At 34.1% G+C, this 12,195-nt stretch overlaps 2 protein-coding genes across 2 annotated transcripts; both read left to right on the forward strand.

Moving 5' to 3' along the window:
• The first annotated feature begins 205 nt into the window (after window positions 1–205).
• LOC104105576 (purple acid phosphatase 17-like) lies at window positions 206–2,477 on the forward strand. Its single transcript, XM_009613923.4, has 7 exons — window positions 206–651; window positions 761–917; window positions 1,002–1,109; window positions 1,231–1,355; window positions 1,435–1,563; window positions 1,678–1,745; window positions 1,904–2,477. The coding sequence occupies exons 1-7, from the start codon at window positions 460–462 to the stop codon at window positions 2,118–2,120; spliced, it is 996 nt and encodes a 331-aa protein (XP_009612218.1). The 5' UTR covers window positions 206–459; the 3' UTR covers window positions 2,121–2,477.
• A 1,695-nt stretch (window positions 2,478–4,172) lies between these two features.
• LOC104105575 (uncharacterized) lies at window positions 4,173–10,343 on the forward strand. Its single transcript, XM_009613921.4, has 7 exons — window positions 4,173–5,020; window positions 7,106–7,144; window positions 7,239–7,309; window positions 9,078–9,142; window positions 9,241–9,330; window positions 9,420–9,512; window positions 9,634–10,343. The coding sequence occupies exons 1-7, from the start codon at window positions 4,401–4,403 to the stop codon at window positions 10,042–10,044; spliced, it is 1,389 nt and encodes a 462-aa protein (XP_009612216.1). The 5' UTR covers window positions 4,173–4,400; the 3' UTR covers window positions 10,045–10,343.
• Window positions 10,344–12,195: the final 1,852 nt, after the last annotated feature.

The raw sequence follows: 12,195 nt of genomic DNA on the forward strand, positions 1-12,195 counted from the left end.
AAATACAAAAAAAAAAAAAAATAAAAAAAAAAAAATTGACATAGTACTAGCTCCTAAATCGTTTGGGGGGTCCACATATTCCGTTCTTTTCTTAAACCCATTGGCCAAATTCCATGAAAAACAGCAATTTCGCCTATTCATTAATCCAATAGGATAGGAACTTTTGAATCAGTTCCTTAGAATATTCTCTTATTACGATCCCTATCTATAGAATATAAGAAATATCCACCAGCATATTCGCATATCCAACAACACAAACATAATTGACCATCTCCTTTAATCCAAAACTCGTGACCTACATTGTATCATCATTGCCTCATATTTTTACTGTCTACGTTTAATCTTTAAATACCCCACAAAATCCTATTCCGTTAGCCCTCTCATGCTTTTTTCATGAACGTTTCAGCTTGGCCTATATAACAATAATTAATCTTGTGTTGTAATTGAAATAAGAGCCATATGGCTAGTTTTTGTAAGAAATCTATGGTTCTGTTCCTTTTGGTAGCTATTAGTTTTTTGATTTCTTGTTCTAATGCAACTGGGCTTAAGAAATTTGATCATCCCACTAAAGTTAATGGCAATCTTAGATTCTTGGTTATTGGTGACTGGGGACGTAAAGGTGATTATAATCAATCTGCTGTTGCTCTCCAGGTAAATTTCTTTAGAAAATATTTGTACTTTTTTCCTTGTATTTGATTTATATCTATGTTTTTGTTTTTGGAATTTTGGATTGATTATAATGTGTATAATTTGGATGCAGATGGGAAGAATAGGAGAGGAACTAGACATAGATTTTGTAGTTTCAACAGGTGACAATTTTTATGATAATGGGCTAACAGGGGAAGATGATCCAAATTTTCTAGAGTCTTTTACCAATGTTTATACAGCAAAGAGCTTGCAAAAGCAATGGTATTCAGGTGACTTTCGCAAAACACAAAACTAAGGGAAAAATGATGTGTTTCATGATTTTAATTCTGAAATATTATTGTGTTGATTTGCAGTATTAGGTAACCATGATTACAGGGGAGATGCAGTAGCGCAACTTAGTCCTTACCTTAGGAAAATTGACAGTAGATGGATTTGTTTGCGATCTTTCATAATCAATGCAGGTAAGAAAAAAAGGCCCTCATTTTACTTTTTCCTGAATCTGAAATTTTGTTATTGTTTAAAAATTAAAACTTTAATTCTCATGATTTTAATATTTTAAATCTTCTTTTAACTTTTTTACAGAAATTGCTGAAATATTCTTGGTTGATACAACTCCATTTGTGAAAGAGTACTTTGTGGAAACAGAACATACATATGATTGGCGCAATGTGATGCCTCAAAAAACATATACAGAAAACGTATTAAAAGTAAGTTGAAATGATTTTAAAAAAATCAGATTTTAGGGGGATAATTTTATGATATTTAAAGAATTGTTATGTATTGCAGGATCTTGAGAATGCGTTAAGTGAATCAACAGCAAAATGGAAAATAGTAGTGGGACATCATGCCATTAGAAGTGTAGGACATCATGGTGATACTAATGAACTTGTGGACCGTTTTCTGCCTATCCTTAGGGTAATTGTTTTTTCTTTGTCCAATATTTGACAATTTACATCCCATAATTAATTCATTAATTTAGGAAATCTTCACTAGAATTTAACTGTTTTTTGTTGGGTTATGAAATTTCAGGCATATGAAGTAGATCTATACATGAATGGGCACGATCATTGCCTTGAGCACATCAGTGATAGCGAAAGGTAAAGTTAAGAGTTCAAATAATTGTCAATAATGATTTTCTACGTTTGGCGTAATGAGCAAAATTTTGACATTTGATATTAGAACGAACCTCGTGGAAAATGTTGAAATATATGTTCTATTTTTCTTTTATTTCAACCCATTTTTGGTTTAATTGCAGCCCCATACAATTTTTAACGAGTGGAGCAGGATCAAAGGCATGGAGGGGAGATGTGAAATCCTTGAACAGAGAAGGAATGAATTTCTTCTATGATGGACAAGGTTTCATGTCTGTCCAAGTGACACCAACTCATGTAGAGATCGAGTTCTATGATGTTTTTGGCAACGTTTTACATAAATGGAGTAGGTCTAAGCAACTGCTTCACACGGCTATTTAGATTTTGCATTTTCTGCTTATTCAGAGACACATAGAATAGTTTACGATAGAGTATTCAGGTTTTACACATGTGGATGAAGTGAGGATTCGTTCATACTTGATTGGGAATGAACAATAAAAATAGCACGTTTGTATCCACGGAAAACTATGAGAATTTAGTAGCTGTAAATAGTTAGAAGATAGATGTGGAAGAAATTGGCAATGCAGCAGAGCCATTTGATTTTTTCGCCCTATTTTCTCCTACAATAAAGATAGTCTATTTGATGTAAGGGTTTATTGCAGCTCAAAAGTGGTGGTAAGTTGTTACTATTCTTAATTTACAATGAAACAACCAGGAAAGAAATGTGTTTGAACAAAATTTTGATCCTTTATCCAAAAGTAATAGTTACGCGATAAATTAAGATCTTTCATCGTACATCATCTCATGGAGAGATGAGTAGTAATTTATTTAACCTAACAAAAATGAGATGAGAAGAATGAAAAGTAAAAGCATACGTTGCATGTTTGTGGATTTGGTTTTGATTTACTTCTGGCAGAAATTTTCGAAATTTATGTGTTTTAAGATTAACTTATAGAAATAATTTGGAATTTTTACACAAATAGCCGGCCATATTAATTGTTTACTTTTTTTAGCCATTTATATAGATTATACATTGATTATACGCATATAATACATAAATTATGCATATACAGATGGTGAATGTATAATATGTACAATAATTTATGTATTATATATGTAAAATTGTGTATAATCAATGCATAATCTATATAAATAGCTAGAAAAAGCAAACAATTAATATGGCCGGCTATTTGTGTAAAAATCTTTTTTATTTTGAAGAATTAAAAAAAATTGGTTATATTTGTGCTAGTTCTTAAAAAACTACAATAGGTTGTTTTAGGTTTTGAAAAATATTTTAATTTAGTTTTCCAAAATTAAAATGTACATGCCATTGTTTTGACTTTTATAAAGGAAGATAGATATTGTTGAACTAGTATTTGTTGCATGTTAATCTCCAAACTTTCATCAAATCCTTTGGTCTTTGGACTCGGCAAGTTGTTTTGGATTATATGTTGTGGGGCGAAGTATAGAAATAGTCACTTTTAAGTCTGTTATTTAAAATATATTCATAATTTACTATATATTTAAAAATAAGCTAAAACAAACTATTCTGAATTTCAAATAGCAGGCTTAAAAGTGGGTGTCTGTGTCATTTCCACTATGTTGTGTCCACTCCTTTGGGCTTTAGAGTCGAGGGTACTGGCGACCCTGGGCCTTTTTTTCCACTTGGTGTTCCTCAAGCCTAAGGATTACTTTTGGATGTGGAGCTACTGAAATCGAAACGGGAACTGTTGGTCCGTTAGGGTTATTATTAAAATAAAATGTCAGCAAATTAACTTGCAAGAAAAGAAAATCTACTTATGTTGAAATAAATCCACTACTACATGGACACCTAAAAACAGTAGATATGATTACTTTGTTTGCAAGAAAATACAGAATCTTTATGGAAAGAAACCAATTAATTGAACCCAATACAACCTAATGCAAGTGTATCATTATAATATGAGTCTATAAAACAATTACTATAGTTTAAGAAGTTACCAAACTCAATACACTTTTTTGTTTCAAGTTTAGGAGCGAGTTATTTCAAAAGTGACAGTTTAAGGTGTCAAATTGATGAGTCAAAAAGATTAATTGAACTGAAACTAATACTGACCATTCAAAGTTTTCCCGTGAGGCCGTGACCAAATAACATTGATCATATTCCAATGAATCGGTGCTCCAAGTGAAAATTGACAAAACTATAAAAACCAACTGACCGGTGGTCCAGTCACTTCAAACATCGTGGTCAATAAATGGCACGTGTCATGAATCAATTTTACTGCTCCGACTCTGTCAAAACTTTTACCTTAATAAGGGAAACAAACAAACGAAAAAGAAATCATATCGCCGCATAAGAAAACATGTGCTTAGGTGACACGTGGTAGCATCATTGACCGCCAGTCTGTAGCGTAATTCTCTGAGCCTTTATTTATTCATGACTTCTCGGAAGCTTAAGAGGAGGGTGGTGGCTGCTAACCTTTGCCGAGACCGAAGGAAAAAACCTTTACGCATCCCCCTTCAGCCTTCCAACTTCTTCTCTGCCACATTTCCTTATCTAACTTTTTTTTAAATCTTATCAAAATTTCCGTATTCAACTTTGCTTTCCAGAATAACCAGAATCTTATCTAAATTTTTGCTAGCAGCGAATTCGAAATTTTGTTCATCCAATTTTTCCATTTTATGATTTGCTTGACAAGTCATAAGTTGTGCATACCTCCACGAATTGAATCACACTTCGGACGATATATTAACACAAAACGAAATTTGAGATTAATTAATCCTGGGAATTTTCACAAATATTTATCCGAGTTGAAATCGTTGACGACGTTTGGGATAAGAAGAAGGACATCAACAACAATGGCGGTCGAAATAGCGAAAGCAAACGAAGCGACGTTAATATTGACGTCAGGTGCAAGCGGAAGAATCAGCGCGCTATTTTCGTTTCGCGTATTGAGAAGTTTGTTCCTTTTGATAAATGCTTTCGTGCTTCTATTGTTGTTGCCATTTCGTGGACGGAGGAGGATGACGTCGCCGGCGGCCTCGGGGTCGCAGGAGAAGGCCGGGAAGGAGGAAAAGGCGGCGGCGTTGGAAAGGAAGGGTCCGGTGGTTCGAGTGCCGTCGAAAATGATGCCGCGGAAGAGCGCGGTGGAGCAGGAGGTGGCGGCGAGACGATCGTTGGCGATAAGGAGAGTGCTTCAGGAAGATGATAAAGAGACGCTGAGGGAATTTTCGCTCTTTGTTACGTCCAGAGGAGACACCATGTTCACGCAATCATGGACACCTGTTTCCTTCAAACCCAGGTAATTAATTGATTACTCCTATTCCAAAACGAAAGCCCTTATTTTAACTTTTAAATATTACTCCTATTAAAATGAGAAAATGTGATTTATTATATTAGTAGCGTGTGTGTTTTAAAAATTCTAACTAAAACTTACTCAATTAATAGTCGTAATGCAAGGCCATTATCTTTTTGGGATTGATTACCTGTAATCATTATTATTCTCAGCGTCTTTTTTTGTTTAATTAATGTGGTGAGTATATTATTCCAAATTCACAAGGACCCCTTTCTTGGTGTTTCTGGAAGGTCCTAGGATGTTTGAATAAAGGGAAGTTTTCACTTTCAGTCCTTCAAATATCTATAAATGCTAACTTTACTCCTTGTGATATCACTGTTAAGTATATTTAATCTTCAACTCATTGAAATGTCTATTTTTAATCCCCTTTTTCTGAATCTTAACAAATTTAATGAATTATATACCATTACATCATGTGTTACCCATGTGATTATGTTAAGTTTGTATTTTATTCATAGTTGAGAGTAATATAATACTAAAAATTGTCGGAATATAACATATTTCCTAGACTAGATAAAGGGATAAAAATACACAATTTTAATAAATTGAAGGTCAAATATGCCCTTTGTCATATATTGGAAGGATCAGAATTAGAATTTATTAATAACCGAGGGACCTAAAGTGCAATTATTGCTTAAATTAATTTCTTTTTGTGTTTTTATTTTTGCCATGCAATGTCTTCTTGTTGTGAGCTTCTTGCTTTCCACGTTACTGTTGGATAGGATTACAAACTAGTGTACAGAGAACTTTGAAAAATGAGTTGCATGGCGATTCCTGCTGTTGCTTAGGGAACGCAAATATTTGTATTGTGATATTTAATTACTAGATTTTGTTCTGCTTAAATTTCCACCATACAGCAGAGCTTAGAGTATTTTTCAGAGAATTATTCTTCTTGTTTTTATCGTGTTCTTAGTGTGACTGCACAGTAACGTGTAATAATGGCAAGGGTATTTCTTTTGTCTTGATTCGCTAAGTTGATATTAACCATTATTCCGTTTGTGCGGTGCCTGCAATTATTCTGAATGCAAAATTGAATGGTTTACTTTTATCGCCTTAATATATGGTGTATTTTCTTTTTGCTTTCAGAAAATTTTGGTTCTCCACATTTTAAAAAAATATATATATTTGAGCTAAAAAAGCTCCTGTTTTTAACTTTAACAGGTTCTTAACGTTTTAAAAATAATATTCCTAGTAGTTGAATGACTTTGTTCCATTTGAAATTCTTCTATGACTACATTTTTGCTAGACAGTCTTTGAAAATTTGGATGAAAGTGATATGTGATGGGTCTGTTATAAGTGCTTAAAAGGAATATTGCAGCTTCTTGTAAATAATTGATAGTTGGTCCCTAGAGTGGACCGCTTCCCAAGAATCCCAACACCCAAGTCACAAATGATGGTATTTTCTGATTATTCTCTGTGTGGTAGCCATGGGCATAATGGGACGTCCAGCTTTTTCTTCGCATGAGTTGCCATAACGTGGCAGCTCTTTTCAAAATATCACACAAGTCCAATTGGCTCACAATGTAACTAGATGACTTGTTAAGAAAAGAGACTTCCCGTGACTAGTATTTATGCTCGTGGTTTTTAACTATTGGTGTATTGGACACAAACATGAACACAAAATCCTGTTCTGATTAAAAGGTAATTAAGGGTGATAGTAAGAAACTGAGTGCATTAAACTATTTTGTGTTCCCAATAGTAAACCTCCGCGTCGTTTTATTGAACACGAAATTTAAGAAATAAGAAAATTTTAGAACTTGTAGACTTATATGTCACACATGTGAGACCAATCTTAATATGGGTATTTGTGTAAATACATACATATTTGACATCCTCTTAGTATTTGGTGCAAAATTAGCTTTAATGACCCACTCCAATTCCCTTCTGCATTAACAAGTTGTTCTAAGAGTTTTCCTTTTCTTAGTAGATAGAGGGCCACATAAAAGCATTTGATTATCTATATTGCACGTTTTGCTCCACTCATGTTTTCTGTTGAAATAAAGTTTTATGATGTTATTTGTCTTGGTGCAGGGGTTTGGTTTTCTTGTTGCATGGCCTCAATGAACACAGGTTTACATTTGTCTTGCAAGGCTCTCGTGATTTTTAATTTCGATTCAATTGTTCATTATTTCTTAAGTACTCTGCATTCTTCACTTTGCAACAGCGGCCGGTATAATGATTTCGCCAAGAAGCTAAATGCAAATGGCTATAAAGTTTATGGAATGGACTGGATTGGTAAGTTCTGTGCTTGCGAAACAAATTACTATTATACAGCGCTTGCTTAAATAATTTTTGTATATTCCCTGTTGTTCATACATTCTGGCATCTTAGTTCTGTTTATTTATTTTACTTCTTTGGTGACTTTGAGAAAATTGACTCTCAAAGTATAGTTGATTGACGCCCTCCATCTCAAAGAGGTTTTTTTTTTCTGCTGTTTCTTTCATTATGCATGTTGACTGGACTATGTCAGTTCTGTTCGTTAAGACACCCGAGGCTTATCTTTAAATTCCTCATCTTTCCTCTATTTAGGAATAGTGGTTTTTTTCTTAATCTAGTTTAGATCCCTGCCTGAAATCTGGCTCTCTTTTTTCTCTGTCTTTTTTTATGTTTTCATCTCAATTTATCCGAATCCTAGTCTTTATTGCTGTTCAATCCCTTAAGATTTTGTCCTCTTTAGTTACGTGTGACTCTGCCAACCTTCAATCACCAAATTTTATAGTAAATGATTACCTTGTTAGCTTTGCAGTGTATTGATTATTCCAGCCTTACTTTTCCTCTAATAATCGAATGCTCTAAAAACTACATTAATGTTCTCTACTTGCGGGCTCTTCGATCTGATCAGTTGTCTCTAATGTAAAAAAATCAAGACATCTTATACTTTCATGTCTTTCGCTAGGATAGAACCTAGTTATAATGTGACGAACCAATTGCTAGTAACCTAAAGAAGTGTCTTCTTGCTCCATTAAGCTTCTAGCTGTAGCTTCTTTTATCGTAGTATTAAAGGAGCAAGTAAAGCAGAAAACGGGAAATGAAAATGTGCTATTTCCCCGCTTTGGAGTGTGGGTTGGGGGGAAGGTGAAAGGTTAAAGGAAAATAATCCGATGATGCTCCACTTTTTATCTAATAAAAGCTTCAGCACCAGCAGGTTACCCAAGAATTATCTTTGGAAGTCATTCATCAGCTGGCTGGCTATGAACTGTTCGACTGCACACTGATACTTATGCGATAATTACGAATTCATTGGTTCTTCACATAACAGAGATGAGAAAAATACATGGTTATCTGGGTGTGTGAGAGTAAATCATAAAATACCACACTACTCAATGCACAGTTTTCTTGTCTCTTCTCGATGATATAAGACCTAAATTTTAGGTGGTTCATCTATCGATTTTAAACCTGAATGTCATTTTCTTCCCTTTCTCAATCTTTAAAAATCTGATATTCATCTGTTGATGATCTATAGAGGAGGAAGACAATTTATTGTTTAGTTGCTGTTATTATGGTTGAGAAGTCGGTCTTCAACTATGCATCTATGTCGCATGTTGCAGGGGTTGGATTTCCTCCAATCAGGGTGCCTTTGGTGCGAAAAAGTAACATGTGAAGCTCCATCTCATAAGTAAGCTATTAAATTGAATCTTTGTATCTGCCTCTGTGCATGAAGGGGGTAATTAATGGAGGGAGGAGAAGGTGCTTACAACTCCATTTTAAAGACATTTTACTGGAAAGAAAATCCTAATATACTATCACGCATTAACAAGGGCCATGTCTCAGAAAGTAATATTCAATCTGACTATGTCTTGAAACCTTGAATTTGTCTGAATCACCCCTTTCTTTCCTTGTAGGCCTTGGCCTTTTCTGCTATTTATTGCTTATTAACTGTTTATGTTTAACTTTTTCACTTGAATGCATTTGGTAGTGTATAAATAGTTCTGTACCAATTAAGGGTGTCTCTGACTCCTTTGAAAATCTTCTTTCTAAATTTTCAAGCTTCTTCCTCCCGCAGGACATGGTGGAAGTGATGGACTGCACGCATATGTCCCTTCTCTTGATGATGCTGTCAATGACATGGTATGATTATTTTATTTTTTCATGCATAGCATAACAAAGCTAAAATGTGAAACATTTTGAGTTTGTCTTATTTATAACCTTTCTTCCACTTGGTGCAGAAACACTTTCTCTCGAAGGTTTTAGCTGAAAATCCTGGACTTCCATGCTTTTGTTTTGGACATTCGACTGGTGCAGCCATAGTCCTTAAGGTAAATGAGACTGATGGTTTTCTGCTCAATTATCTCTTGAATTGGTAATGAAGACCGTTGCTGACTCTGTCCTTCAATGATAATTGTAGGCAGCACTTGATCCAAAGGTAGAATCTAGGATTGCTGGTGTTGTATTGACTTCACCTGCTGTAGGAGTTCAACCAGCTCATCCAATTTTCACAGTAAGTGTTCGTTTGAAAATCAAATTCCTGTTTTTATCTTTCATCGAACATGAAATAACATAGATGTGATTATTTTTTGCGGAGCCTTAACGTTTATGGAGTTGTGATTCTTAATTTATAGGTACTTGCTCCAATTGTCTCATTCCTAATGCCAAGATACCAGTTCAGTGCAGCAAACAAAAGGGGTGCGGTCGTGTCTAGGGATCCTGCTGCATTACTGGCCAAGTATTCGGATCCACTAGTATTCACTGGATCCATTAGGGTACGAACAGGTTATGAGATCCTTCGAATAACTGCCTACTTGCAACAGAATCTGAGCAAGTTGACAGTACCATTCCTAGTTCTTCATGGTTCTGATGATGCGGTCACTGACCCGGAAGGCTCTAAGAAACTCTCCGAAGAGGCTTCTTCAACTGATAAAAGTATCAAACTGTATAAAGGGTTGCTGCATGACCTGCTTTTTGAACCGGAAAGAGAAGAAGTTATGAAGGACGTAATTGACTGGTTGAACCAAAGATTGCTGAATTGTTAAGGACTATATAACGGTTCGATCGGAAGAGAGAGAGGGGAAATTGCAGAATCCGAAGAGAATAGCAGGAAGACATTAAAACTTGGTTGAAGCCTGCATTCTTAGATGTTATGTAAACTAATCTATACTCAATTTTCTTGGAAAGGAATACTCGAAGGGAATGCGTTTTGCTATCTACTGATCATTTCTGTTTCTAGGATGGACTTTTGTGATTAGGAAATCATTTTGCTCCGTTTTGTTTGGGGTAACCGTTTTTGTGAAAGGTATAAAGTGGTTTATTAATTTACCTCAGAAATACACAATTGATGAACAACCGACTGTCGAAGTAAAACAATCATCCAAAAGGTTTTCTTTTGTTTCTTGACCTGTCTTTAGTAATTTCTACGTACTATTTTATGTTATCTTAACACCAAGACAGCTGTGTAAAGAGAAATAAAAATATGTGATAGTGTTCCTTATTCTGTTTGGGAAATATATTAAGAAGACTCCAGGCTGTGTAATAGTGACTAATGCATAGAGAGTATTTTTAATTACTACTACTGAAACAAAAAGAGGGAGAAAAAGGCCCTGGAGCAAGTAAACTGGCCTTAGAGTAGTGGGCTCTAAGTGGTGGCTGCAAACGACATAAACTACTGCTGCTATCTCTTTCTAAGGCTATTAACTTTTGTCCCTTCATGGAATTGAAGGAAAAGAAGCTTCTGGTACATATATTTAATTTGATTCAACGTCTGGCTCGTGTCCGTAGTTTACTTCCGGTTAGTCAAGAGTAACTTTAAAGTGTTCAATATAATGTTCTGGCTAAAGTCGTAAGTAGTACTCATTAAACTTAACAAGCGTATCCAAGATACACTATTGCAAATAAATCCAGTGCTTAATAATTGCACTTTTATATTCTCCTATTTTGTTTTTTCTCTTTTCTGATTTGAAATGAGAGAGAGAGTCCCACTAAATGGTTTATAATTTTAGGAAATATGAAAGGAACATCTACGCTAAAAAAACAAGAATTGGACCACTTGCACTAAGGGGATGTCAACATTGAGATGAAATTAATATGGTCGGCTTGATATAATGAATAGTGCCTTCCAGGACATTCCACGGAGATCGGATCTCTCATACGGGACTGCTTTGCTTAGATGTGTCGTTTTTTTTTTTTTTTTTTTTAATAGTTGTTGTGCCGGTTTATGTGCACCTCAAAATTTAGGGGTGTACATGAGATGAGTTGGTTCGGATTTTATCAAAACCAAACTAAATTAATTATATCGGTTTGAGTTGGTTCGGTGTTGTCGTATTTTTCGGATTTTTCTTTTTCTTTTTTGTACATAAATATTACTCCTATTTCAGTCTTAATTTGTTAGAGTTATGGATAAAGTTTTGATGAATATATGTTTAGTAAAAATTTAACAAATTGATAAACATATGTTATATTAAAATATTCGTATGAGAATTTTTTTTAGTAACACATGATAGTTATTTTCTTAATCTAAGAATAATTTTTCGTTGAGATACATTTTCAAGCTTAACCGAATTCTAATAATTAAACACAAAAATTAATATGGAACTTAACTAATGATATGTTTTATTTAACTTTAAAAATAACCAATAAATTACCATTTCAAATTCAAAAAAATATAAGAGTTTGAAAGATCTTGACATATGACTATGGAAGAACAAAGAGATTGACGCATTTCAATAAAACTTGATAAAAAAGTGATGATACAAATTAGAATCAGCCATTATTTAAAGTAAATAAAAATGGATGCACTTTATAGTTTTATTATATATAACATCCTATGAGAGGATCACAAATATTTCTAGACGTTTTCTAAAGAAGATTTTATATAAAATTTTAAATATATATATATATAAATTATATTTTTATATGTCGGTTTGGTTCGGAGTTTTTACTCAATGACAAACCAAATCAATCAAACATAATTGGGTTTTTAAAATATTTTGGTTCGATTTTTCGCTTTGATGCGATTTTCCGATTCGATTTGGACACCCCTATTAAATTTTGCATGGAATATTTGTTATCTCCCGCCAATACAAATAGTAGTTTTTCTTTCTTTTAGGTCTGTATAAGGAAAGGAAATGGAGGGATCTTCATGAGGCTGAAAAGCAATCGTAAGCCCCAACAACATTCAAGTAGGGTCA

The sequence above is a fragment of the Nicotiana tomentosiformis genome, chromosome 3 (genome assembly GCF_000390325.3).
Source record: "Nicotiana tomentosiformis chromosome 3, ASM39032v3, whole genome shotgun sequence".
NCBI classification, from domain to species: domain Eukaryota; kingdom Viridiplantae; phylum Streptophyta; class Magnoliopsida; order Solanales; family Solanaceae; genus Nicotiana; species Nicotiana tomentosiformis.